The sequence below is a fragment of the Platalea leucorodia genome (assembly GCF_965183815.1).
Source record: "Platalea leucorodia genome assembly, chromosome: W".
In the NCBI taxonomy this organism is placed as follows: domain Eukaryota; kingdom Metazoa; phylum Chordata; class Aves; order Pelecaniformes; family Threskiornithidae; genus Platalea; species Platalea leucorodia.
Window position 1 is genome coordinate 46,267,198 of NC_138859.1, and position 26,812 is coordinate 46,294,009.

General features: G+C 49.1%; 1 protein-coding gene across 4 annotated transcripts; it reads right to left on the reverse strand.

The window, feature by feature from the left end:
- Positions 1 to 1,794: 1,794 nt before the first annotated feature.
- On the reverse strand, positions 1,795 to 22,912 carry LOC309601863 (ferrochelatase, mitochondrial). Of its 4 annotated transcripts, none has more exons than XM_082335076.1 (11): positions 22,795 to 22,912; positions 20,484 to 20,589; positions 19,117 to 19,236; positions 18,592 to 18,740; positions 12,238 to 12,372; positions 11,616 to 11,722; positions 9,481 to 9,579; positions 8,589 to 8,696; positions 7,426 to 7,590; positions 6,934 to 6,993; positions 1,795 to 6,475 (listed from the first exon to the last, which is right to left on the reverse strand). In XM_082335076.1, exons 1-11 carry the CDS (start codon positions 22,862 to 22,864, stop codon positions 6,341 to 6,343), a joined length of 1,254 nt encoding a protein of 417 aa, XP_082191202.1. In that variant the 5' UTR covers positions 22,865 to 22,912; the 3' UTR covers positions 1,795 to 6,340. The 4 variants fall into 4 exon arrangements, with proteins under 4 accessions (XP_082191202.1, XP_082191204.1, XP_082191201.1 ...); XM_082335078.1 differs by lacking the exon at positions 22,795 to 22,912 and adding an exon at positions 22,588 to 22,602; XM_082335075.1 differs by lacking the exon at positions 22,795 to 22,912 and adding an exon at positions 21,630 to 21,720.
- Positions 22,913 to 26,812: the final 3,900 nt, after the last annotated feature.

Consider the following 26,812-nt stretch of genomic DNA (forward strand, 5'->3'; position numbering starts at 1 on the left):
GTTGCCAAAAATCAGCTTCTCTGCCGCGAGAGCAGCGGAGGGACCCTCGCTCCTGCTGAATACGGAGGAACTTCTCTCTTCGCTGCCGCCTTCGGGAAATGAGAAGGTAAAAGCCAGCAGGCAGGCGCTTGCCACAGACTAACTGATGCTTGGCAATTTTTTAGCCTACTGTAACTTTCTAAAGGGAGAGGGAGCCAATGCTTCCAAACAGATTATTTGGATTCAAATAAATGGGATGTTGCTTAAGTTCTGCCATGCTTACTCAGCCAAATCTCCATTCAAATGCAAAATGGCAGCTACTGACTTAAATACCAGAGGGAAGAAAGGAAGTAAATTCATGGCACTCCTTCATTCTTCCCATCTGCCATCCGTTCAGCGGTCTCCCCATCACCATCTCGTAATGAGAGTTCACTAATGGACCAGCTTAAGTATACAACAACTCTCACCACTGTTCTAGAAAATAATCAATCAAGCACTTAATTTTTAACATAAGAAATAAGCTGCCTAGAGACTGCTAATAGATAACTGACTAAATTAACAATCACAGGTGGGATTCAAAACTAGTGCAAATCTTTTATTCACCATCTTCTTGAGCCCGCAAACCCCCCGTTTTCACAGAAAGCAGACTGACGCTCAATTCCACACCTCCTCCAAGCGCGTAGCCGGACCTCGGCACGAGGAGACCGCACCACTCGCATCCGTGTATTTTATGTCCCCCCCCATCCTGAAGCATCACCCCGGACACTGAGCGAGATGGCGGCAAAGGGAGCCGGAGCGGCAGGGTGAGGCGTAACACCCCAGCCTGAACACGCTCATCTGCGCAGGAACAGGCTGCGCCTTCAAAACAAAGGCTCAGGCTGAACCTGAGCCCCGACGCAGAAAACTACGGACGACGGCACCGCTCTCCGAGCCAGGGGTAGGCAGGTGCCCGTGCGAAAGCCTTGCTGCGCAGTTGTCACCTCCACCAAGGGACCAGCGTCACCGGTACCGGAGTTTGTTACCTCGGGTGGGAAGTCAGGGAGGTGAGGGCAGCGTGAAATTATCACGTCCAACGTTGGGTCCAGCTAACTGCTGAAAGGTTACGTATACCGACACTTCTGCGTGAGCAGAATAAGCAGCTTTGACTACCGAGGACATCAATTTTCAAAAAGGCATAAATATCCAGGTAACGGCTGCTGCTCACAGAACTTCATTAGTGAACTCTGCCCTCGCGCGTGCCCGCCTTGACCCTGAAGGACTGCGAGCCCAGAGGGCTGACGTGCCGTTATCTCCCCTGAAAACCTAAGGGACCGACCCACCACGGCTTGGCTCCTGCGGCCCGTCATTTGGCACACCAGGACCAGAGCGGCGTGCCTCAGCGGGTGCTGGGGCCCTGCTCCAGGGAACGTCAGTCGGCTTCCTTGGACCGAGCATTCAAACAGGGCTTGGCTGAGACCTGCGTGCAGCGGGAGCGTTTGGTGCACATCTGGAGGGCTCCCTTCCAGAGGTGTCCCGAGTGCGACCCTCTCGTGCACATCTGGAGGGCTCCCTTCCAGAGGCCTCCCGAGTGCGACCCTCTCGTGCACATCTGGAGGGCTCCCTTCCAGAGGCGTCCGAGTGCGACCCTCTCGTGCACAAAGCGAACCAGCTCTGTCACAGGGGAATCACCGCCTCACAGTTCACTGCTGATCCGAATCAAGACGCTGCCCCGTACATGCCCAAATGCTTTTGCTTTCTGATGCACAGAAAAGGAAAGGAACAGAAAGGACGTCAAATACCATCATAAAGGGCTCTTACTAAAGACACACAGCTCAGTCAGTTCTTCCAAAAAATTTAATTGAAATTCCATCTTTATGGCAAATGATACACAGTAAGATTATACAAATTTTTTTGTGTTACATTAAATGGAAGTCCTCGTGCAATCTGAAATACATATGTTGGACTAAAAGCAAGTATTTGTACACATCTGGCATTAAAAAATAAAAGCAACTTCTCTCTCTCTTGCATCTTACACTTCATATTGATTTCCAACTCTCTGGGTGTGGCAGAAAGGGAAAATAAAGTGAGCTTTCAGATATTCCTAGGAAAACCCCGGCCCCACTGAACTCGGCTGTAACACCCTCCTCCCCAGAAGGAGCAGGTTAGCTCACAGACGCTACCCACACACCTCTTAATATTGCAGCACCACTTTCGGAAGCTATCACCTTTTCTAAAATGCAGCCAGTAATAAGGGACATTTTATAAACTCCAAAAGAAAAAAAACTTCAACTCAACAAAAAAAGAAAAAAGCAAAATTGCAGCGAGTTAAATCAGGAGAACAGTCTAATCATGAGCAAATTCTTCAAATCATTCCATTCGCAAACACCTTTACTTCCCACTTCTTTCCTCAGGACAGCAAGGGCTGTTTCCGAACTCCTCTCTCAATCGATATCCTCAGGCCAGAGCTCCGCGGCGCTGGGAGTGCTGGTGTGCAGACTGCACCCCCCGCCCTCACTCCCGCTGTCAGGGCAGCCCCGGCTGTGCCGCCGCAAACGGCGCCGCCGGCGCGAGCGGGAGCGCGACCGAGCAGCCTGGGCACGGGGACAGCGACGCGCGCGGTCCCCGAGGGCCCCGCGGCTCGAGGCCAGCCTGAGGACTCGGCTCGAACCAGCGAAATCTGGGGATACAACGCTGCCTCAACACATCCCTCAAGCTCACTTGCAACTGGTTGCTTTTTGTCAGGGCACATGTAAATGATAAACACTTGCAAATGAAACGAAGTACTGCAAAAGGAGTGTAACTGATAATGAAAAAATCAAACTAGATTGTTGTCTGAGGACTAGAGTCTCCAGATGCTGACACCTCCATATGCTCAAATCAATTCAACCAGAGCAGAAAATGCTCGGGACCTGACGAGACTGCGTCCTGAGTTAATAGCACCAAATGTTTAAAGTCTGCCAGAGGGGCAAACTGAATGCATAACTGTAGGATTAAGACTGCAATCTCCCAAATGCAGCGGCTACACATCACTGGCAGAGTGCTGAAAAAGAAGGCACATGAACGGATGGGATTCATCTCACGTTAGACATACGCAACGCAGCTAACTACCGCCGAGTTACTGCACCACGCTCCCTTCACGGACAGAGGCAGCTACAGAGTGGAACTCATCCAACCCGGTGTGGACATCTACTTTGAGAGATGAGTAATTTCTCAGAAACGCGTATTACAACCATCTTTTGACCATAAATAGTACCTGCAAGACCAGCTCAGATGTCAGCACGTAGATCGGAAGCATCTAAAGTAAGGTCAAATGAATTCCACTGTTAGTTAGCATAGTCAGAAATGCTCCCAAACAGAAAAACCAGGATTAGACGATCTCAATGGCAGCAGAATTCCCACTGTTATTAGTCTCACTGTTATCTTGATTTCTATTAAAAATATTTAGCAGAGCTGCTAGCTAACTTGCTCAGGTAGTTTTCCAACAGGCTTTTGATGCTGTGCTAAGACAAAATAATGTGTGTTAAATAGGACAGAGTGATATTACGTGATCTGTTCAGCAAAATGAACCACCCCACCAACTCTATGAGACAAGATCCATCTGCTAAAAGCTAGAAAATTAAGTGTTTTGTACATTATGGTCTAATAGCAGCAATAGGCTTAGTAATTATCTCACTTGTGGTTAGCATACTAAAAAGTGAATTTTAAATACCTTTTATTACTGGGGACAAACATAATGCCTCGTAATTAGTGCCGGCTAATATTTTCAGTACTCTTTCCAGTATGGAAATAAAAAGCCAATCTATATTTATAGTATCACAATGTTCGTATGAAGTTAACCTTCACTTTCCAGCATCAGCCACACTTCTAAATGTGCTGGCCACAACCTGGATTTGGAGGTCAGTCCACCCTTCAGCTGGTAGGACAGAGGTACGAGCAGGAAGATTTTACAAAACAGATTTTCCACTGACCCATAAGCGTCAAGCAGAGAAATGGGAACAGAGACAGTTCTTTGTCCAACGAGAGACGTAAGGCCAGCGTTCCCTTCCCAGACACATTGCAGACATTTTTGTTCTTTTGACGTCGATTCAAAGCTTTTCCACGAGAATTTCACCCTTCCGTACACATGCGATAACCCTACCTACTCCACCTGAGCAAGGGCAGGAATCGGCTTTGCGTTCCTTTCTCCTGCCGAGGCAGCGAGCAGAGACCAAGAACGGAGCGAGAAAGGCAGAACAGAAGCCCCGGCTCCTGGCCCCCGCCACTGAAACAGGCGCAGGCACGAAGGGTCACGGAAGACTTCTTTCTGCTAAAGCAACGAGGGGCAGCAGTAACGTCGGAGGCTCTGGCACCGAAGGAATTTAACTCTGTCCCACCATAATCACACTCGGAAGCTGCAGTATGGCAGTGGAGAGACGTCAATCGACTCTCAAGACGTATGAGGCCACAGGCCCTAGCGAGGCTGTACAGTAGGGTTTACATCGCTCCATGGCAGTACTCGGCCCGCTGGCTGACCGACACAGCATCCATTCATTTCTTTAGTATTCCATGTGTAATTCTTTCAACATAAACCAGAAGATAAACCCCTGTTATACCAAGACGCCTATTTTCTTTTGAAACAACCCTATCCTTGAAAGATCAGCGGTCCAAACTGTTCATGCCTCCTAATTACATAAGCAAATAAAACTGTCTGAGCAGCATGGCATCTGCTTCTCAAACATCACGATGAGCTGAATCATCAATTTATGGAAAACAACCTGCATCGCCACATTTGTGGCATTTCAGTGCTAATGACGTCAAGTAAACATTTATACCCATGAAGCTGACAGCTAGACTACTACACGTATGGCTCAGTGCCACAGAACACGGTCACAGCTTTGCTCCCCCTTTGGCCCGCCCCGGAGGAGAGGTCCCTGTGCGAGAGGACACGGACTGAGGTGCTGCGGTACTTCTGCCCTGAACTACTCCAAGTGCCAAGCTCAGGCATGCTGCGTGGTGACCAGCCTTTCAGAAAAGCCCCCTCCTATCCCAAGTCTAACCTGGACACCGGCCCCGGTGCTGACAGTGAGGGAACACTGCCCTAAAAAGGTTCTTCACTCTCAAAAACTGCCACTGCTTAGGAGTGGATTCAGCAGTCCTGATGCACCCAAACGCCTGCCAAAACAAGCAAGAAGTTCAGCTGGGTGACGAGGGCCTACTCCCAGCCCACGATCAACGTCACAAATCTAACAGACAAAACTCGGCTTTTGGCAAAGGTACGCACAAGCACGCAGCTGCCAGCCCGCGGGGCTGCCTGCTCTCCGGCATCTGCAACGTGCATCACTCCTGACCTACCCGCTCCCTTTTAAATAACAACATCAATTCAGCGAGATCAATTGTACCTATGGAACCCCATAGGTATCCCACAAAAACCACAGCACTGTGGCACAGTAGAAAGCACAGAGCAGATCTATAAACCTTCTGGAGAGCAAGCCTGACGTCCTAAATTTACTTAACCAAACAGAGAAAGCCCTTTTTAATAATAATTTTTAAAAGCCATTTTGCTTAAAAGAGGAACCCACACGTTTCCATACAGGCCGCTGATAGCGGCTAGACTGGAAACACGCGCAGTTCGTTTCAATTGAGCACGTTCTCCAGCGTCACCCAAGCAGGCTTATTCCTTTCATTTTATGCTCTTCAAATGCAGAGGCTTTCCTGCAGATAACGAGGGTGTTTTTTCTAGAAAACGTAAACAAATCTTGTGCGTCCTACTATCCCAGCTAAGCTTTCACCAGAAGCTTCTGGCAGGAGAAAAAAACCAAACCAAAACAAAGCCTTATCTTTAGGTTCTAAAAAAGTATACGCATTATTTAAAAAGCATTAGAAGTCACTCAATCTTCAAAGCCATCTGAGAAGTCACTCTCAGAAGAGACGATCGGTGACTATGCTGGTTATACTGTACCTTAAGCAGAAACAAAACAAATAATTGTATGCTTGACCTGGAAAGCTGAAATTAATGCACTCATGACAAAATTGCATACAAATAAATCCCTGCATAGGAAATAGAAGCTAATTTGTAGAAAAGCTTTTTGAGTTTTTTAGTGCATACTTATGGGCTCATGCTAATTCCAATCAGAATCAGATGAAACAAGATCTTTTCACATCTCACAGGATAAACGCCCTTATTTCCCTACTTTCTACAAACTCTTCTCAAACAAAGAAAACATAAGAAAAAATAAAACAAAAGAGTCAAGTTCTCCTCACTGTTGCATGAGGTTAACATCACAGGCTACCAGCCCGTGAGCATGTAACAGCGGAGAGTTTCGTCAAGTGGTTTCTCTCCTTCGCGCTGCTTCGCCAGGGCCATTTCCCTGCACGACGCGGCGGTGCCCTCCCAGGCCGCCCGTCACAGCTGCTGGTTGGTGAAGAAGGCTTTTGTCTCCCTGCAGACGGGATTTACACAGAGCGGACAGCAGAGGGTTAACTGCCGAGAGCAGATTTCATTCGCCTGGATATGCGAACAGACCAAGTCGGCCAGAGCCTGAAAGACAGTTAATTAAAAATCAGAAGTGAGCAAACCTATCTGCATAAAATTAAAAAATGCTTTAACACGTGTCACACTGACTAGCGATTGCCAAACTGCGTGTCCATCAGACTACACGCTTTAAGCACTACCCTCCTTTACTTCAGGGGAAAATCCTGCTCTAAAACTGCATTGCTATAATATCTTAAGAGAAATATTTCATTAAAAGATTGCTACAAATGAATACAAAACTGTTTTTCTTTTTTGTCAAACCAAACTTCTGAACTTCTTTTTTTTTAAAAAAAAACAAAACAAAGTGTGGTAAAAGAAAACACTTTGTGGTATACAGATTAAGTACAGGGGTTTCCATTTTTCCTCTCAAACTCCAAATACTTTAGAACTACAAGGAGACATCCATAATTCAGCAGGAAATACACAACTGCAAACTTTTACAACTATTGCAACAAAGAAGATACCTTGGAGAACAGTGGATTTCCATTAAGAGACTCTGCTCTTCTGATATTTTCAACTCCGCACTGAATCAAAAACAAGGAGGAAAAAAGTTAAGTCTGCTAGATCCTTCACTAGTTAGCCTTCAATATCTCCCTTTCTACTTCATTCAGAAGTTGCCCCAAAATTATGGAATTAAATGCAGTACCATGTTTTTCAATACAGCAAAAATAGCTACGATGCAAAATTTCACTTTGCTGCCAAAACTTGATGATTCTTTTTTAGTAAGGACAGCAGTGGCTTAAAGAGTTAAATCCAGAAAGACAAATTCCCACCTGTTTTGTGTTGCTAAAAATTAATTTGAGTTAAGCCAGTTCAGATTAATTTTCAGTTTATAGAGAAATAAAATTTGCTCTAAATCGTATTGCAAGAAGCAACTACAAAGCAAATTTCAAAACAGGAGAAGTAATTTCAGAGCACCACTATCCAAACAGTTATAAAAACTATAAAACATTCACCTCATTGGCTAAAACTTGGGCATACTCAATATCCAGTTCATAAAGTGTTTCAATGTGGTCACTTGTAAACGCTATCGGGACCAACAACATGTTCTTCTTTCCTCTTTGGCACAGTCCTTTAATGGCCTCATCTGTCTGCGGACCAAGCCAAGGCATTGGTCCAACCTGTAAGAAAACAGGGAGGGAAATAAAGAAAACCCTCCCCTCATTCAATCATTCTTACAAAGAACACCCACGTTTTCCCAAGCAGGACAACACAGACCAGATTATGCTTAAGATGGAGCCAGTTATTTGTCTTTACCTTTTTTTGATAGTGCCTCTCACCTTCTCCATTAATTTTTTTATTAAGACATAATGTCCTGTCATTTAAATCCCGAAGAAACAGAACCTGGGCTCGCCTAAATGAGACTCTCATTAAAACAAATGAAAATTTATATAAAGGTGCGCTGTTTTCAGTTCAATAAAACCCTGACCACTACTGCACGGGGTTTACCTGCCTTTTAAAGAAGTTACCGTTCTGTAGCAAACTGTCCTTACCCCTTTACTATCCCTGAAGTATTCAGTGCTGATGTACCATAATATGCAACTTTAAGAACAAGACAAAAATGGCATGATAGGTGTAATCCCCTTGAGACATAAGGTTACTTGTACTACGTAATTCTGGTAAAACTTATGTTCCTTGCTATTTGCAGTAGTAATAATAAGGACAAAGTAATGCAAGCAGTCTTTGTCAAGAGTAATGAAGCCTGTTTGGATTAGGCTCATATTATTATTAAGAATGCCTAAATCACAGTAATTACTTCAGAAACATCGCTCAGAGATCCTCAAAAAGCAACACCTCAAAAATCCAGTGAGTGCCTGATTCTTCCTTCTGACAGACAAATGCCAAACTAGATGGTATGAGATCACAGGTTTTCTAACAGACACATCAAAAATCTACTTTAAAATGACACAATATACAAAAAAGGCGAGAAGCTGTGGGTAGAGTATCTGGGAAGACTGAATGTGAGCAAAAGATGGGGATTCTGTTCTAGCAGAAATACTTGCTGAAAATGGGAAAAAGGCACTGAGGTTCTGATCTTCTTAAGCTGGAAGATCATAAACTCCATCACCTGAAGAGCTTTACAGCGGCAGGTGGCTTTACAGCCTCCCTGAGCACATACCTTGGACTGCCACACAAGCCTGTAAGGGTTGGAGTAGTTCAGCTTCTCCATGACTCTATGGACTGTAGCTCCCACTTCTTGAGGATACGGATCACCACGGTTCACCACCTTCAACACAAAAACACCAGACCTTTTTCCTCCAGTGAACGTGTTTGGCCAAAGACCACCCCAAGACTGGGAAAGGCGAGCACGCTGCGCGTGACGCGGCTGTGCCCGGGACGGGCCGTACCAAGTGCCTGGCTCATCCGAAACAGGGAGCAAAAACTGCGTTCTTGCCCAGCAAAACCTATGATGAAGCTGCTTTATGAGACCATGTATTCCTCCTCCTTCGCACGATAAAAAGTTCTTCTGTCATCGTATACAGATACGCTTACATTTTGGTAACAGCACTGCATTTTTTAAAAATGATCCGTGAGCCATTTCACTGCAGTTGCTGGTTGCTGACAGAGGATCAAGTCATTTATTGCAACCTTGCAAAGATTTTACTTTCATTCCTTCAGGGAAAGTATTGTTACTGCTTTCTAGAGGTGAGAAAATAACCAAATTTTCCCCTCCATTACCATCCGGGTTTGAGCTGGCAAGTTCGTGAGGCCATGAAAGCAGCTGTACCGCGTCTGACCTAACCCAGCGCCCCATCTTCTATGGTGGCCAACAGCGCAGATCTGCGTAAGCGTGCAGGAGAGTAACCACAGCTCACGTGCCTCGCCTTCAGCTCTGCATCAGGCTTCCAGCTGCAACTCGCTAACTCGCCTTCATATTTCTCTTTCAGATTTGCCTGGCACTTCCACAACTGTGGCCCTACCCACGGCTGTGTGAGCCGCGTCCCCTTCCATTCGGCCCAGCCAGCGTGACTCTGGTCTAACAGTGACAGAAACGACCTGACGTAACTCACAGACATGGGCAGCGAGTGAGCCGAGAAGAGGATGATGACATCTTTCCTTTTGTCAGGTGGAAACAGGTTCAGTTCCTTCTGTATGTGATCGGTGAAGCACTGTTCAGAAAAAAAAGCAAAGACCTGAATCAGAAACGCTGAGAGGCATTATGTGATCTCCCACGACCCAAGACAGGCAGTTTCCATGTTCCAGGTTGCCTTAAGAACTTCAAAATTCCCTCTGGTATGCGTGGGGCAATAGCAAGGGACAGCACGTATTACATACCGTCCCGTATACAGTCTCACACGCTGCCCAGTCCCAACACACCAAAGGCCCCTGTGAACTTTTGATCATCCCAGTGGTTTTAAGGTGCTGGTAACAAACTGAAAGACTCTGACCAGTCCAACCCAGCTCCCCTCTGCCGCCCCTGACGAGCAGTTCCCTGGCCGCGGAGGGCACAAGCGTGCAGCTGCTGGGGCAGGGGGGAGAGGAATGGTGAATGGGCACAACCGCTCTCTCTCAGCAGCCCCATTACACTTGGACTAAATTAGAGTCCATTCGCAGGGCATCGGAGAAGAGCCTGCTCTGCGAAAGGTGTCCCCTAATGCACTGCTGAGGCAAGCCTGAGATAACTGTGTTCAGCTGCATCCAGAGTCCTCCACCTTGAGCTCAGCTGACGGCAGAGACCATGGGAGAGATGGCCGCCTCTGTCCATCGACACCTGAAACGCTCTTAGTGCTACACAAAAAAGCAGGGCAACACCTCTGACCCCTCACTCCCTCCGCCAGCGCTTGAGCTGAGAGCCGCAGCGCTGCATACACACAGCTAGGCTGAGGGAGCGCACGGAGAAAAGCAGCTGCCGTCACCGCTGGGATATGGTGCTGCAGGAGCAGGAGACAACTCAGCCTGCAGGGGCTTCTCTCTTTAAATGTTTTGCGGTGAACAACAGATCAGAAACATTAAAAAAAATTTATTTCCATTTCAACTTTCTAACCAGCAGCTGAGCCAGCCCTTTCAATTACAGCCTCCCCAGGCCTAAGGAAAGGCACATTGGTGGGCTTATTAAAAAAAAAAAGGGGTTGTATGTACTCTGTCTAATAGAAACCATTTTGCAGGTTCCCTGAAGATATGAAAGGTTCCTGAAGTCTGCTGAGGTGTTTCACTGAAGGCAAGGAGAACACATACTGAAGGCAGGGGGAGTGCATAATGACAGCGCACGTCCCAGGACAGCATCGCGCTCAGGCAGCCTGGCAGGGCACATCACACAGTGCGGGCAGCTCCACCGCGCCCTCCTTCAGTCGTTTTTATCACCCGTTCCACACACCACAAAAATTGCCAAACCCGAACTAGAGGAGAAGGTCCCCGACAAAGATAAAAATGCCATTTTCTCTGAAAAGGAAGGAACAAGAAGGTTTCCCTTAACTGCTCCTGCCACAGCCAGTGCCGTGCCTAGAATTACCCCTTTGCTGCCAGATGAGACCCTGGCAAACCGACACGATCTGTATCTGTGTCGGCCACAGACCTGCTCTGAGCAGGAATTTGGACGAATGACCTCTAGAGGTCCCTTCCAGCCAAGGCTGGTCTGATAATATCTCTATGCTTTTAAAACAAGAGGTGCGAGGTGGTCACTTTCACACATTATCACGCCAAAACATCCGGCATGAAATCACCACCCTTCTCCTGTAATTTCATACAGAGCAGACAAGACACATTTCATTGCCAGAACTAAAACGTACCCTCAAATTGAAGTGTTCCTTTTATTCTTCTTAAGTTGTTTTTTTTTTTAAAGAAAACACATAAACGCAGCCTAAATCAGCAAATAAGTTCATCTTTTAGTACAGTCTATAGCTAAAAATCTTGTAAGCTTTGTTAGAAGCTAAGACTTGATCTAAGTGAAGTGCTTCCTCAGAATGTTTCTGTTGCTTAACATTAAACTGTGCTTTTACTGGTAGCAAATATTTCTAAAAAGGAACCTCAATAAACATCTGTATTTACTTACTTCTTTGTTGTTTTAAAGTCAGCTGGCAATGCGAAGATACCAAGTTTCTCCTACATCAACCAATCTAAAAAAACCCCAGGGAAGGCCAGTTTGATAACGTATCAGACCTGCGCAGTTCACACCTCTCCTTTCAAAGGCTCTCATACAAATCCATACCTGAATAAGGAGGGGATGTGTGGGCCACCGGTCAATTATACTCCACTTCATCTTTGGCTTCTCCCCTTTTTTATTATAGTAGCGATAAATGGCATTTAAACTGCTTCCTGAAATGCAGAGAATTAAGAACGTAAGTTCAGCGAAGGCATCAGCAACTTGTCAGCTGAAAACAGTTTTGTAGCAAGGTATTATAATATTTTAAAATGCTACATATTTAAAATGCAACTGCAAATCAGAACTGATAGCCTCAAATGGGAACAATTATATCAAAGTTCATACAACGTACCAGTCAAGAACAATTTGCTAAACCATTCCTTAACTGAAGAACAATTATTGCTCTAGTTTCCATGATGAAAACTTACTCAGTTGTGTTCCTGAGCCTTCAGTTTATGTTATCTCACAACAGCAATGGTAACATAAAGCTATCCTGAATTAAGAAGTTCCTACCTAAAATTCGGAATGATAGGAAATACAGAGGACCTTGAGTTGGCACTGAAGCCAAGAGGAAGGGGCGCTCAGAGGCAGACGGGACAGCTTGCGCCGACGCTCCGCGCGCTCCCTCAAGGCTCGCAGACACGTGCCGACGTTCGCCTCGGTGCCCTGCCCCTGCACGGACGCTCACCTGTGGTAGAACAGCTGTACTGGGGGTACTGCGTGAAAGCGATAGCCCTTTCGATGCCGTCTTTCTCCATCTCTTCAATTGCTTCTTCTGTCAGAGGATGGACGTACCGGAAGCCAATGTAGTATTTGTGAGGCGCTGCCAGCCAAAGCACAGGGAAAGAAATTGCAGAAAACCCCAAGACCTCTCAATAACATGTCATTAGTAAGTACAAAGGACAGAACCAGACAGACTGAAAGTGTTGAAATAAACTTGTCGATAATTTTCTGGCTACTTTTCTAAACCACTGCCATATAAACACATCTTTCTTCGGCCAAGTATTTTTCTGGTAACTCACTGTGCTGTTACTAGAATTTAAGTGATTTATACTACTGCTTGCTTCTGCAGGAAGCATCACTTCTGCTTTTCCTTAGTTAGCAGAGGCATGGCTTCCAGACTGTACAGAGCTCTGACGTTTTACTGGGCAAGGTCTGATTTAAGGGATGTCTTGGTAAAAAAGTGTCGCTACAAGGTGCTAAATGAACACTACTATGCCCTAACACAGACCACAGCTACAGACGTGCTATGGGCTTCCTAACAGCTCAGCTCAACTCCCCTACTGAAATCAGAAGTCAGATGTTTTAAATACACCAATGTAATTAAAATGCCAAAACCTTAGGAAAGACAAGGCCTTCTTCATTCTGCCGTACAAAAGCAAACGCATTGCTTAAGCGGTTCACACATTGCAGGGAATTTTATTTACCTAAACTTTCAAACATAATTGGGCTGCAATTTTGTGTGCCAGCCCTGAGATATTGTGCTCCACAGGGATCAGCTTCAAACAGGAAAAGGCCCTGCACCTTGCAGACATTAGCTGCCTACAAGGCATTGCAAGAAAATCAGACCATTTTATCCCTTTCTTGCTCCAGGTGCCACCAGAGAAGTCATCAAAACAGGATGCCTTCAGTGCACGAGGGATTCATACGCCTTTGCTGGATCAGGCCCTCGGTCCCAGCGCCGCAGGGGCGTTCAGGCAGAACTCGCAGGTACCGACCCCTTGCTCCCCGCGCCCTCCTTGCCCTCCAACTCCTATTTCAGCGTCAGCAAAGACCTGGCTCGCTTGCATTTCCCTCACCTACTCAATCTTCTCCTTCATCGTTTTATGCAGACGGAATTCTATTTCACTTCCTTCCACTTCCTTGCCTCCAGTTAACCATATTAAAAAACAAAGCTAAAACCAAGACAAGGTGGAACCATCGTTTGATGCAACTGCTCTGGTCCCCATCCTCATGGGAGAAGATGCCTTCCCCCACCCTGGTAAGCCTGCTCCCTTTGCCCATAAACCCCCAACGACCGGGACTGTTGTTTGGGGCAGGAGATCGGTGGTACTGAATAAGGGACACGTGTTCTTTCATGCTGGTTTCTGGAAATCTTCATGCCTTTAAACACTTTATTTTGGAGGCAGTATTATTCTCTCCAAGGACAACATTTTAGGTTCTTCCATTTTTCATCTCTCATCTTTTGGGTGTTGCCTTCAAGGTTTGGGGAGTACAGTTTGCTTAGGGGGAGTGAGGGAGGGCAGGTTTCTTCCTTTGTTTTTGTGTTGCCTTTTTTTTCAAGTAGAGGACAGAGGTTCTTAGGAGAACAAAAGCAAAGTTTCTTTTGCAGGGTTTCCAGGTCACTAGCTCTGAAATAACATTTAACAGGTTTCTGAAGGAAGCAGATGTCCCGTGCTTGGTCTCCGCTCCATACATTTATACAGGATTCAGAAAACACGTTTCGTCAGCCCCAGCTCTCCGCAGGAGGCAAGAGCTCCCAGCTGGGAGCAGTAGCAAATAATGACCCGACTTCAGGAGCCCCGGGAGCCGGTAACCTCATTAACATTTTTAAATGGCATTAAAAACGAAAGTCTGACTAACTAGAGCAGAGACAGTAGGAGTTTAACCTGGGGAAGGACATACTGGGAAAAAACATGGCCAACTTGGAAACTTCCTGCAGTACTCTCACAGCATTACGTTTTGTCCTGGATCACAGGCAGCAAAGGAGAGATTTTCATGTCTGTATACATATTTATTTCCAGTAGTTCTGACTCTAACTGTAACAACAAAATAGAGTGACATCTCCTTCCACGAAGAGCTGCCAATCTAAAGAAACGATGTGGCTCCCTCATCCTGTGAGCTCTCATTCTGCTGACAAGGGAATCTCAGCTACAATACAGCTTGTAAGAAATACTAAGAACTGTCATAGTTAAAAACAACAAAAAAGCAAGATGTGCCTTCTTAAAACATAATTACCATTGCAAGACATTAGCCTATTTGATGCCAGCACTAAAAAAAAACCCCAACAATAGAAACGGATTTTCCTATCACCATGTTTGTGTGATTTATTCTTACAGACTACCGAGCCCACCCAACCCCACTCATTCAGGGGGAAGAACTCTTGTTCACTGTCAGACAGCTGCCTGTAACAATAAAGCTTCGTTTTAAAATTATATTGTTCCCAGATGACGTGGGTGAGGCTCTTTAGTTACGACTTTATATTAGTCCCATTGCCGAAGTGTACCGTGTCAAATGCATACTGCAAGTCAGTAAATCAGTAGATGGATTAATTTACGCAGGAGGGACTTTCACAGCTGGTTATTGATACTGCCTAACATGAGCTCTTCACCAACTGCAAATACACAGCAACTATAAACTCTGCGCCCCAAAAGTCAAAGTGAAGCAAGTAAGCAACATGTTTTTTCTTTGCCCTGTGTGTGAAGTCTTACCACAACTTGCGAGCTACTCATTAAGGGGGCTCGGTGCTCCCAAACCGCTACCTGTGAGCATGCGATATTCCGAAACGCGCAGCTCAGCCTGGAAGCACATCCAACTGCTTCAAGCTATTCTGAAGCAACACAGCACTCGGTAGGGCTGCAACGTTACTCAAAACGCTTAAGGAAACGGTTACCGCTCAATTCAATTGTTAGCAATGGTTAGCACGTTCAATTTTTAAACCTGCAGCTACTGATAGGTAAAAAAGGAGGTCTCTAAAGGACTTATCAGGTGTAAGAACTGCACGCAGGCGGGCGTGACTTCACAAAAAGCGGTCACCAAACAAAAGCAAGCGGGAGTGGTACGCTGAGAAAAGCAGATAAACTTTCTAAGCTTTATCTTCGGAACCTGGTGCAAGCCTGACCCTTCAGGGGCTACTGCTGCTGAAAACACCGCTGCCCTGGATGCCACAGCCCGGCGCAGTGTTGGCTTCAGGCTTTGACTATACTTGCGGGGACCACAGCTGGAATTAAGCTAGAGAGTAGCATCTGTGGAAAAAAGGATCAAACATCACCCAAATGAAGGTATCAGTGACACGTTACGTGCTGAACAAATGAAATAAATTTGGTTCTAGCCTTCCAAGAGCATTACTTCTCACCTTCCAGAGCCTTTTACCGATCTTCTACCTCTAGCCCTTTTCTACCCAAGTCTGAAGCAGGTGCCACAAAGAATTACAAAATAGCTAGGAACCAAATAACATGTATTGCCAAACATGGAGGGGGATTCCGTGACACGCCAGCACCACGTCAGCAAAGGTGACGGAAACTGAAGGGAGACGGCAGCTGGCAGCACCACGCGCTGTAAAGCTGCTGAGCTGAGGAGAACGGAGAGCTCTCCTCTTTGGCTTCTTGTACTCCAGCAGTTTCCCTATTAAAAATGTTTAGTGTTCCTACTGCAGCGGCAGGATGAGCAGTATTATCTGTAGCGAACACATCGGTGAGGAATTCAGCGGGCAGCTTGGTGATCTCGTTAATTCCTTCTACTCACAAAGGCAGTCTGCTGCTGCCAGAACAAAAAGCACAATGCAGAGAAACACCTTATCAGAACAAAGGCGACCCCCAGACAGGTCATTTCAGACAGACCAACCCTCACGTTACTGTTTCTCCTGGCTTTTGTCAAAGCAGTGGTGGTTCACTGTCTTTTTTTGTCTGTCCCATGAGAGGCAAGACACAGAAGATGGCCATCACCCTTGAGCTGCTACGTGAATGCATAAGTTTAATTTCTAGTGCTGCCACCCACATTTATTAACACCATGGTTTTAATGTCACATAGCAAGAAACTGTAGCGTAAAAGGTACTGTAAGCAAATGATCTATCGCCTTCAGCAAGCGGCAGAGGAGAAACAGACCTCTAGTTCATCACAGCCGCTAACCGAGCAACAATACAAGCTGAAGTCAAATCCAACTAACCACCAATTTGAAAGCAGTTTAGCTAAACTGGTGCAAATTCCACCATGAATGCATTTAACCTGGGTGAAAAATGACTCGTATCAATTTGGTTGAAGGTTTCAGGAGAGAGACTGAACGTGGCTGAATCACGGCGAATTAACATTATGCGAACGACCACAGTTGTCTGTGTTCGCACACCTAGCCCGTTGCAATTGCACGATAAATCGTGTTAGGGAAGCCCTTAGTAAAAGGACATTCACGGAAGCGTCTGCACCCGTTTCCCATCACACTGGTGCTACCGGGTGGCTTGGCACAGGGTAATCCATACAAGTCACAGCTCCTTGCCGTGAGGAAGCAAGGTTCAGAGAGATTCCGTGATCCAGAGAGAGGGCGGGGAAGTTGTATTCACCCTTCAAGTTTTCTTACCAGCAAGGAAGACCTGGCAAAGACTGTATCTACTTCCACCCAAGGCAAACGGTTAGGCCTTATCTCCTGCTCATGTCCTCAGGTGGGGCTCACCACTATCGCTCAACCAAGCCCTGCAACGTTCAGCTACAAAACCTTGTCTTTTCTTCCAACCAACCTCCTCTTCCATCCTGAAATCAGGCCTAATTGGTGTTAGTTCTTGTATCCATTATGAATAGTTACAGATTCAGACAAAGTTTCAAAAGCTCTGGATACATCCAAGCAATAATTGCAGATATTTCAGAGGAACAAGAGACATCTGCGGCTTTGGAGAACAGTCAGACTCCCAACACCCTGCCATGCAGCCACCTATTCTTTAGGCTCAGGCTGGCATAACAAAGGCAAATACAAAAGGCTCTATAGCGTTAAGCTCTGGCCTCAGAGCTGCTCTGTACCAGACAGTCCCTGCACGGCACCCTGGCCGAGCTGGCCCCCAACAGGGAAGGGCACTTGGAGGAAGCAGCAGGAGCAGGGAACGCCGCACCGTTCTCTGAGCCCTAACTGCTGGCTGCCGCGAGCGCGCGGCAGCAGAACGACACCGTCCTGCAGCTAGCTACAAGGAGCAGCCATGAGAAGGTGCTCTGCGTTTTACAGCAGGAGATCCCACCCCGCTGTGAAACTCAATAGCACCAGCGTGCAGAACACGAACAACCAGGAAACCCCAGATCGACAGATGTTTCTTACTCCGCGTGCGCACACACGCGCAGCCTAAGAGGAGCGTCCTTCTCCCACTCTACCTGTCCATAAGAGATAACAGCATTACATGAGATTACGCTGCCCCTGCCAACGGTCGCAAATCTCCACCTCATTTATGCTAGTGAGAATGCTACACTGCACACCCTTCTCCCATGCCTGCCTTATTTGTTCACATGAAATACATCCCCCCTTCTTATCACCTAAGGCTCAACCACTTGTCTTCAGTGTAGGCTTCTTCAAGCTCAAGTAGGGCTTACAGGGCAAGGTATGACACCTTGCAGTCGTACACACCAACGGAGACTCCTGTCACCTGGCTTTAGCCATCCGAAAATACGATACTTTGTCTATCATAGTCATCCAGACTTCTTCCCATAATCAAAGGGGAGAGGTAAGTGTACCTTTAGAGGGTGACCCCCCCATCTTTGACAACAACCTTAGGATGAACCAAACCACTTTCTCTCCAAGCCCTACTCTCTCTCGGTTAAAGGGGGAGCAGAGGCCACCAGTTTAGGCCAGATGCCCAACTTCCTGATGGCTGAAGTTACGCAAGATGAAACATGCCAAAAGCATCCAAGGGTGGGCTTACCCCGGGCAGCTTTTAAGCTAGTTACCTTGGGCACAGACAGAGCGGCAGCTGGACCGCAGCACGTACTGGATCCAGCCTGAGAAGGTGGGTAAATGTTCGGTTGTCGGCTTTTGGTGCCACACTGTGCTACTGCAGGTTGAACGAGTACCGACAGTACTCTCCAAAATCAAAGCCGTTCTCCAGTGCAGCCACAGAAGTGACCACAGCACAAAAATATATTTGTACGTGTGGGAACCCCATGCTTTTGCATATGCTTAGTTTTGAACGAGGAAGAACTTCTGCAGTATCTTTGTCATGATTTCCTAGTAGGGCTGAGAACACTGTTCACACTCACAATAAAAATGGAGAAGTAAAAGCTGCTTTACAAGCGTGTACTTTTGACACATGAAGCAAAAGAAACTTTTAACAAGCACAGCAGAGAAAAGAAGTACCGGTGCGAGGCGACATGCTGTCCAGCAGTTTCACCATGCCTTCTCCCTGCACCGCCGTCCACTTCTTGATCGGTGATCCACCTCCAATCCTGCTGTACTGCTCCTGGATTTTCGGTGTGCGGCGTTTGGCAATGAATGGTGCTAATTTACTAAAGCATTCAAAAGGCACACATATTAATATCATAACCCAAATCACCACCCTTTCCCCAAATCTCTCTGCTGCAGTGGGTTTTCCATGGCAATCTCCCCAATTACAGCCAACCAGCGCTGCACGGCTTGTTTAACCTTACATTGCGTCACCCTTCCCAAACCCCCCAGGTGAGAGGAAACCACCATCTGCAGTTAGAACAGAATAGAGCACGCCTATCTCCAGAGAATTATAACACCGTTTCTTGCACTGACTGGTCCCAAGATGAAACAGTCTTAAGAAATGCTGATATACACAGAAGTTAAGTGCCCGAGCCTACAGCTAAGACAGCAACACCCAACACTGACTGTAACGCAGGAGTGCACAGTGTTTCTCACTTTTGAGCTGGAAGCGTCATTAGATCCCTGTCCAGGAAGAGACGAAGTAAGAAATCATGCACGTCATCCAGCCGTTCGGGACCTCCCATGTTTAACATCAAGATTCCTGTTTTAGGCTTCCTGTGGAAGCAAGAAATATTTCAAATCCTAGCGACCTACTGCTTTATCATCATCATCATCATTATTATTATTACAAAACAATCAGCTCATCCTTCTGCATCTGTCTTTTGCAAAAGCAGCATCCTATTTAGAAGCTCATCCTGCTTATGTAAAAATATGACCTACAAGCATGAATAGGCAGAGAACAAGTATTTACATGATCTTTACTTTCTATAAAAACGTAATCACTTTGCAACACAGAGTTTAACTGGAAATACACCGAGACAATTATCTCGCAGCTGAAGGCTGTAAGGGAGGTTATAAAACAGGGTCTAAGGACCTCCCTCAGCTGAACGCCAGCTGTAGATTCCAGCCAAACCAAGCAGCAGCTCCCACAGAAATCAGACGAGCTACCCACACGGCTCTCTGTCTTCGTTACTTTGGAGACACAGCTCATCTCCCGAAGCAGCGAAAGCCGCAAAGAGCCATTCTACACCTAAAATAAGTGCAGGGTTGGTTTTGTTTGGGTTGTTGGGGGTTTTTTTCCCCCCAATGGGTTTTCTATCCAGGTGCAGGTCCAGCACGCTGTTCTAAGGATAACGTCCCTCCCAGCACAGCAGAGTGCAGCACATGGCGGTGTCAGCTTTTACACAAGTGGCTGCGGATCACAACTCTCACCCAAGAGGTGGATTTCCCCACCGAATCGTTGCCCCTGCCCAAGGGAGCCCAGTGACCAGGATCTCTCACCTCCTGAGCAGGCGGAGCCAAGGCTGCACAGGGAGTTTGCCCTCCTCTTGTTAAGGCCAAAGTCTTACAAAGGGGCACTGAGAGGAGCCTAGGCCTGCCCCGATGGGTTGGGACCTCAGTTTCCATTCCCTTCCTCCTGGAGTGCCTGTCAGGAGGTTGCTGAATAAAACCCAGGAAGCGGGAACGAGAACCTCACTTAATAATAATATCCTACTGTTTCTTCTTCTGTTGCTTCTGCGCTGCCTCAGGCCTTACCGTGGGCCGCTGCCTCCCTGCGTTCTGCAGGGAACAAGGCAGGCGATCCCTGCCCCGCAGAACTGCGAATACACGAGGCTCGGTGAATGCAGCCAGCCAGATAAAGGCAATTACACACACACAAAAAAACTAGACCAAGTCCTGCGACTGCCACGTTTTACTACATAACCAGCTTTGTTATGCAAGTAAAGCAGCATACCATATCGGAGCGAGACAGAGGGCAACGACAGCAGGTCACGCCCACCCAGACCTCGCTGCAAACTTACCGCACTTCTGGCTGAATTTGAGGTTTTGTGCTTTCTGTCACTGCGGCGGCAGTTGCCTGACCTCTCCATCGTACCGGGACCCTCAGGTGACTGCTGCTTTTGACAACTGGAAGAAAGATAACAGCACACTGATAACCTTGCAGCGGGCCAAGGGGCCTCTTCACCAAATAGGCACTAATCCCCCAACAGCCACATCAACACGCTTGGCAGTACCGCGCTGCTTGGCATTTTCTCCCTTAAGCTCCAGGTCCTGGAATCAAAGAAAGTTATGAAATTGCAAGCTTCTGCCTTTCTTTAAACACTTTGTGTACTAACAGCTTTTCAGACACCAGGCAGTAACCTAAAGCCAAACAAAAACCTCGCTAATCTTTAGGCTCAGATCCTAAGTCCAAAATAACGGGCGACAACACAAGAGAAACTACGCAGGGCTGACACGCTAAGGAATTAAGTATGTCAAGCTACGTCACTGCTAATGGTACAGACATACCTGGGCCAACTCTAGACAAGCAAAATATTTCTGCACCACCTCTACAATACAGGTTAGACATTTGTTAATTTAGGGTCCCCAGCAAACTTCAGCAACGCAGGTCAGCGCCTGCGAGCCGTAAGCACGCAGCTCCTTACTTTGACCCTGCATCGGGTCCACTGAGCAGCAATTTCAGAATCCATTTACCCAGGGACGCGGGCGGCCTTCTTTCTCGCTACCCAGCCAGGCGACTTCTATTATTCCTGGATTTCAGCATCAGCCAAAACCCAGGATACTTTAGAAGTCAAGTCTTCCCACATGCTGGTTACAGCCTGCTTTTTCAAAAGCACGCTTTGTTTTCCTCAGGAGCTCATAGTCATTACATGATATTTTTTAGCGCAACAATAGTGTGAATTGCCCAAGATGAAAAAAATTGTTAAATTCTGCATCCCCAGCTCTCCAGCAATCGTTTGATGCGACGCTTCCCTGGCCAGACTGCAGGAGTTCCAGCAGCAGTTGAGCCCCAATAGCACAGCCCTCCGCAGCGGCCGATCCCCCCGCTGAGAAGAGCATCTTACGGGTCACGGGTCCCTAATAACATCCTGAACAGATGCCCAACGCCCTCAAAACCTGCCGAAATCAACGACAGTGAAAAGCATCTTGCAAATCCAGCTTCTTACTCGGGATTAAGAGGGTGTAGCTGTGGATGCCTGGGTCTGCAGTGATATAAAAGGCCGCAAACTTCAATTCAAGCATGGCTGAGGCCTGAAAGACTCTTTTCAAATATTTATATTCTTCTTCCAGTTCTTAGGTTATTGCTTTTTGAAGCACTGACACTGTATGTTAATTACACAGAACAAGGAAAAGAGAAGTTTCAATGGCTGTATTGATCCTTCTGTGCTGGAAATAAATACTGGAAAGCATTTGCTTTACTTAAGGCGAGGTTTGGGCACATTTCCATCTGCACCATCAAGCACATGACACAGAACGCGCAGGACGCGCAACGACGATGATGATTCCAGCTTGACGGAGCATTGACGAAAGCGTTCTTTTATAAGTTTTGGAAATGGCATTATCGTATCAGCCTCCGGAGCCAAGGCCTGACAAAACCGCTCCCCGGCGCGCGCCCGCGCTTCCAGCGGCCGCAGGGAAAGCCCGGGAGGTCCGCGAAGCTACGGCGGGCAACGCGCTCCATTGGCAAAGAGCGAGGCGAAGCGCTGCTGCCGAAGGGGCCCGCGAGACCGACCGCGCGCCGCAAAACCTGCGGCGCGCACCTGCGCGCGGCCGGGAGCTACACCGCGCACTGGGAGCACTGGGGGCACTGGGAAATTGACTTGCAGCTGGCTGTGACCCGCACCTCCTCCCCACCTGCCCTTATTTTGGCAACGCAGCCGGCGAACTGTTAAACGCGGATGAGTTTCACGCCAACGCTTTGTGCAAAGGGAAATGCCTCGCTTAAAATTCAACTCCGGGCGGGGGGAACCAAACAATAAAAAGCCGAGCCCGACAGCAGCAAACGCCAAAACTCTCCCAGACGAGAGGACCGCAAGGATCGCCGCCCGTGCGGAGGAACGACCCCCACGGGCCCGCCCCGGTAACGAAGCCCGACCCGCTTCAGGGTGCCCGCAGCGCCCTTACCGACGCCACCCCCGCGGCAGCCCCGCCGGCTCCAGCCCGGCTGCGGGGCTCGGAGGCCCCGGCGTTACGCAAAGGCACCGCGCCGGCGTTGTGTAACGCCGCCCCGGCGCTGGCCCCCCGCGGGCGAGGCCGGCAGCCCTCAGCACCCCCCCCCCCCGCCTCAGCTCCCCCGTTCCCGCCGCTTGCGGACGGCGCCCGCGGACTCACGATGAGGCGCCGTCCGGCCGGCAGCAGCAGCAGCCCCGGCGGCGGCCATCTTGGCGGCGGCCGCCCGCATTCCCTCAGTCGCCCCGCCGCCGCCCCTCGCCTGCCACCGCCTTCGCCGCCGCCCCCCCCCGGCACCGCCTCCGCTGCCGTACGGCAGCGGAGGCGGTGCCGGGGGGGGGCGGCGGCGGCTGGGGTGCCTCTTCCACCGTCCGACCCCTTATTAGTCATTATTACTATTAGACCCCTCTAGTCATTCTCCTCTCCCACGCCCTGGCACCCGGGTGAGCCCCCTCTCCTGCGGACAGTCCTGAGGCTGCGGGGCTGGAGGTCTCCCTGCCCGCAAAGGGCCCTCGTCCATCGCACGGCACACGGACGCGCAGTTTGAACGCGGCGATCCCGCTCTTAAGTCTGCATCGGCGCAGGCGGCCGCCCACAGGGTACCTGCGTGTGCGACCGGGGGCATGTGTTCACCTGAGGTTTTACTGGAAGACACGCGTGAGGGTGGTCGGCGTGCCGGGGTGAAGGCAGGGCAGGACGCCCCGTGGGGCCACAGGGGCTAGGAACCGGTCCTGAGCGCTTAAACCGGGCCTCAGTGCTCGAACCCGTCCTGAGCGCTTAAACCGGGCCTCAGTGCTCGAACCCGTCCTGAGCGCTTAAACCGGGCCTCAGTGCTCAAACCAGTCCTGAGCGCTTAAACCGGGCCTCAGTGCTCGAACCCGTCCTGAGCGCTTAAACCGGGCCTCAGTGCTCGAACCGGTCCTGAGCGTTTAAACCGGTCCTCAGTGCTCGAACCGGTCCCGAGCGCTCGGCACAGCAGCAGGTGCCGGCAGCGGGCAGCGCTGGCTGCGCCAGCACCCGGCATCGCTTCCTGCGGCACTGGCGCACCTTTACAACGACCGCAGGAAAATTGGTACCCAGAGCACGGTACTTGCTTTAAAAAAGCTGATAAAATTAGAGCGACAAAACCAGCACAGGGGAAGCACGGCCTCTCCCAGCCAGAGGCTGCGGCAACTCCTGCACAGGGAGCAGGGCCGAGGCGCTGAGCCAGGAGCCGGCCCGGCACAGGCAGGGTAGTGCCGGCGCTCTGCCTTTGCTCCCAAGTGACACTCAACCCTGTGCACTGGGAAAAAAACGCCTAAATTATTATTTACTGTGATGGGCATGCTTTTGCTCTGCAGACTGCAATCTTCTCTAAGAGGTGGAAAGAATAGGCTTTTCAAAGCTCAAACTCTGCATCTGCCAGGGCACGGCGGGAACACTTTGCAACAGGGTTGCACCTCGCACACAGGGACACGCACCGTGTTTGCGGTGTGCATCATTTGTGAAGAGATTTCCTTCGCATGCTGGGAGGAACAGCGCTTCTCGGCTGGAGGCCAATACCCGCAGACCTGGATTTATGACCAGCAGCACCTCTGCGCACCGTTACGGCGCAAGTTGTGCTCCTCTGTCACGGTCACAGCCCGGCGCGGTTGGCGGGCGCTAGGAATCCGAGGCGGCTGTTCGGTGGGCAGGGGGGGGCGGACAGGGGGGCACTGCTGGCCCTGCTGCTGAGGTGCTCCGTGCGCTCTGGGGCTCTCGCTGCTGGCCCTGACGCCGTAGTCCTTGCCCCTCTTTTCCACGTCATCAATTTAGACAGCAGCACTGCAGGACCTGTGCCCGAGGAGCAGGATGGCCGGGAAGAGCTCCAGCTCAGGTGGAACAAGGACTAACGGCAGCTCACAGAACGGACTGCGGTGGTACAGCCCCGCGCCAGGGCAGGGCCTGACTTCTGCGTCGGGGCTCCTGGCTCGTCAGACACGCTGGAGCAGGAGCGCAGAGCTTGCCTGGTAACCTCCGTTCCTGGTAGAAACGCAAAGGAACAAATACCAGCACAGTTATCCTGCACACGAATGTTTGATTTGCATCCCACATCTTCTCAGCGGCACTGTCAGTCGCTCCGCGGACAGCTTATGGAAGCCGGGAAGGGCCGGGGGTGCGACACACCTGCAGCCTGCAGCTCCTGCAGCAAGCGGCTTCCTCAAAGCCCGTCCCAAGGCTTCCAGGCTCGGCGCACCCCACCTCTCCCCGGGCCGGGCGCACCCCGCGGGGCGGAGGCACTGCCCCTCGCATGGCTGCCCTGCTTACTGCGGGGCAGAGGGGGCTGCAGGCCCCCCACCGGCTCCCGGTGCTGGGACAGCGCCTTTATCTGAAAGCAAAACCTTACGCTAGCCGGTGAAAGTCTCCGTGCTTGATAAAATCCTGAGCTGTCCATAAATTTCTACTCCTCTTGGAGCTGGGGGAGAGGCGGCTGGCACCTCATCGCACAACAACGGGGGGTTTGGCAGCTCGGCTGCCTGGGCAGAGTAGTGGGGAAACCAAAACCCGCCACGGGATCGGCTCCTTTCCCGGTCAGCAGGTTCTCCAGAGATCTGCCGTCCCAAGGCAGAGCCAGCTCTCGCCGCCCAGGGCCTGGCAGCACCACGCTTCTCGCCCCCCCAGCCACTGGCGGCTGTTTTGGTCCCGGCTGCCCGGTGGGAAAGCGAGCAAAGAGGAGAAACACCGCGTCTGTGAAGGATGCGGGGCTCTCTGGGATAGTTAATGCCACACCACTGGCAAGGAAGGTCACAAGGTCCTTGCAAAGGGTGGCCAGATGAGTTTCAACTTAGATAAATATAAAATAACGCATGTAAGGAGATGTGAGCTAAACAAGGCTACACGATAGCGATCCCAAAGCTGCCAGTTACAAGGCTGAAAGGGCCTTGGAGCCAGTGCTGGCAGTCCCGTTTACCAGTTACCAACCCGACTGCGTGGAGATACCTTGAGGGAAAACGAAAGCGAGGATGAGGAGAAATCCAAGTTCTGATTGCACTTTTTCTCCTCTTTTGCAGATTTGTTTACTCTTTCTAATAAAAATAGACCCAAGTATTCTTGTGTTCCGGGCAGCTGCAGTGCCTTTCGGGGAGCTGTTACTAACGACCGCGATTTGCAAGGGACGTAAGCCGCGCAGGAATTCGGGACGGAGCCCGGAGGAAGCTGCTGCTCCCTCTGGTCCCCAGAGTCCTAACAGCCGCTGAGACCAACAAGCTGCCTGGCTTCCCCCAGCATCTGACCAGTATTGCCCACGTATACAAAGTGCTTGGATCATTAAGGAGGACGTAAAACATCGAACTCGGATGGGAAGGACCTGGGAACGCTGCTAGCCCAAAGCACATGTGAAGAAGCAAACGTGATTAAATCAGCCCTGAATAAGAACTTACAATCAGAAAGCTTTACTGACAGAGAGCCTAGAAAGCAGCTTTCCGGATAGCTGCCAGAAACAGCCAGGACCAGCACCAGTTTTAAATCGCTGGAGACAATCGAACTCGGCAAATTTTGTAAGAACACAATAAGAAAAAGAAATAAGGCACCATACAAAACCACAGCTGATGGGCCACCATAAAACCGAGATACATTTGTCATTTTTCAATTTCTAAAAGTAATTTTTTTTCTTAATGATCAAAAACCTGAATTGAGCCTCGATGATAAATCAGGAACTACACCAATCCTATTTAACGTACCGACGGTTTGTTTTGGAGCGGCGTTTCACCATTACCACATTCCTGTCGACTAGGTTTCAGTGGCTGCCCAAGGAATTTCTCCTTCTTACTCCACCGGTGGATTTGCACCGGCTTTGCTCCATTCGGGGATCTTTCCCACGCAGGAGGTTTGCCCAGCCCCACCTCTGCTCCGCCGGCGATGATGGAACTGCACAGCAGCCTCCCTTCCGCTCGACAGCATCTTTCATCCCCGTCACCTTTTAAGCTCCTTATCTGATCTGCCTCTTCCACGAGCACCTCTTAAGTCCTCAGACCTTCCTCTCGCAGCTCCCCTGATACGGAGGTGTTTAACCTTTACAAAGCAGCTCAGCCCTGCCAGTTTTAAGGATGGAAAACTGATTGCCAACAAGCGAGCTTTTTCTAGTATCTGTTCCCAACCGTTTTCCTCCCTTCCCATCACTTCAGGCACTCGAAGGAAATTTTTTTATAAAAAGCCTTTATGT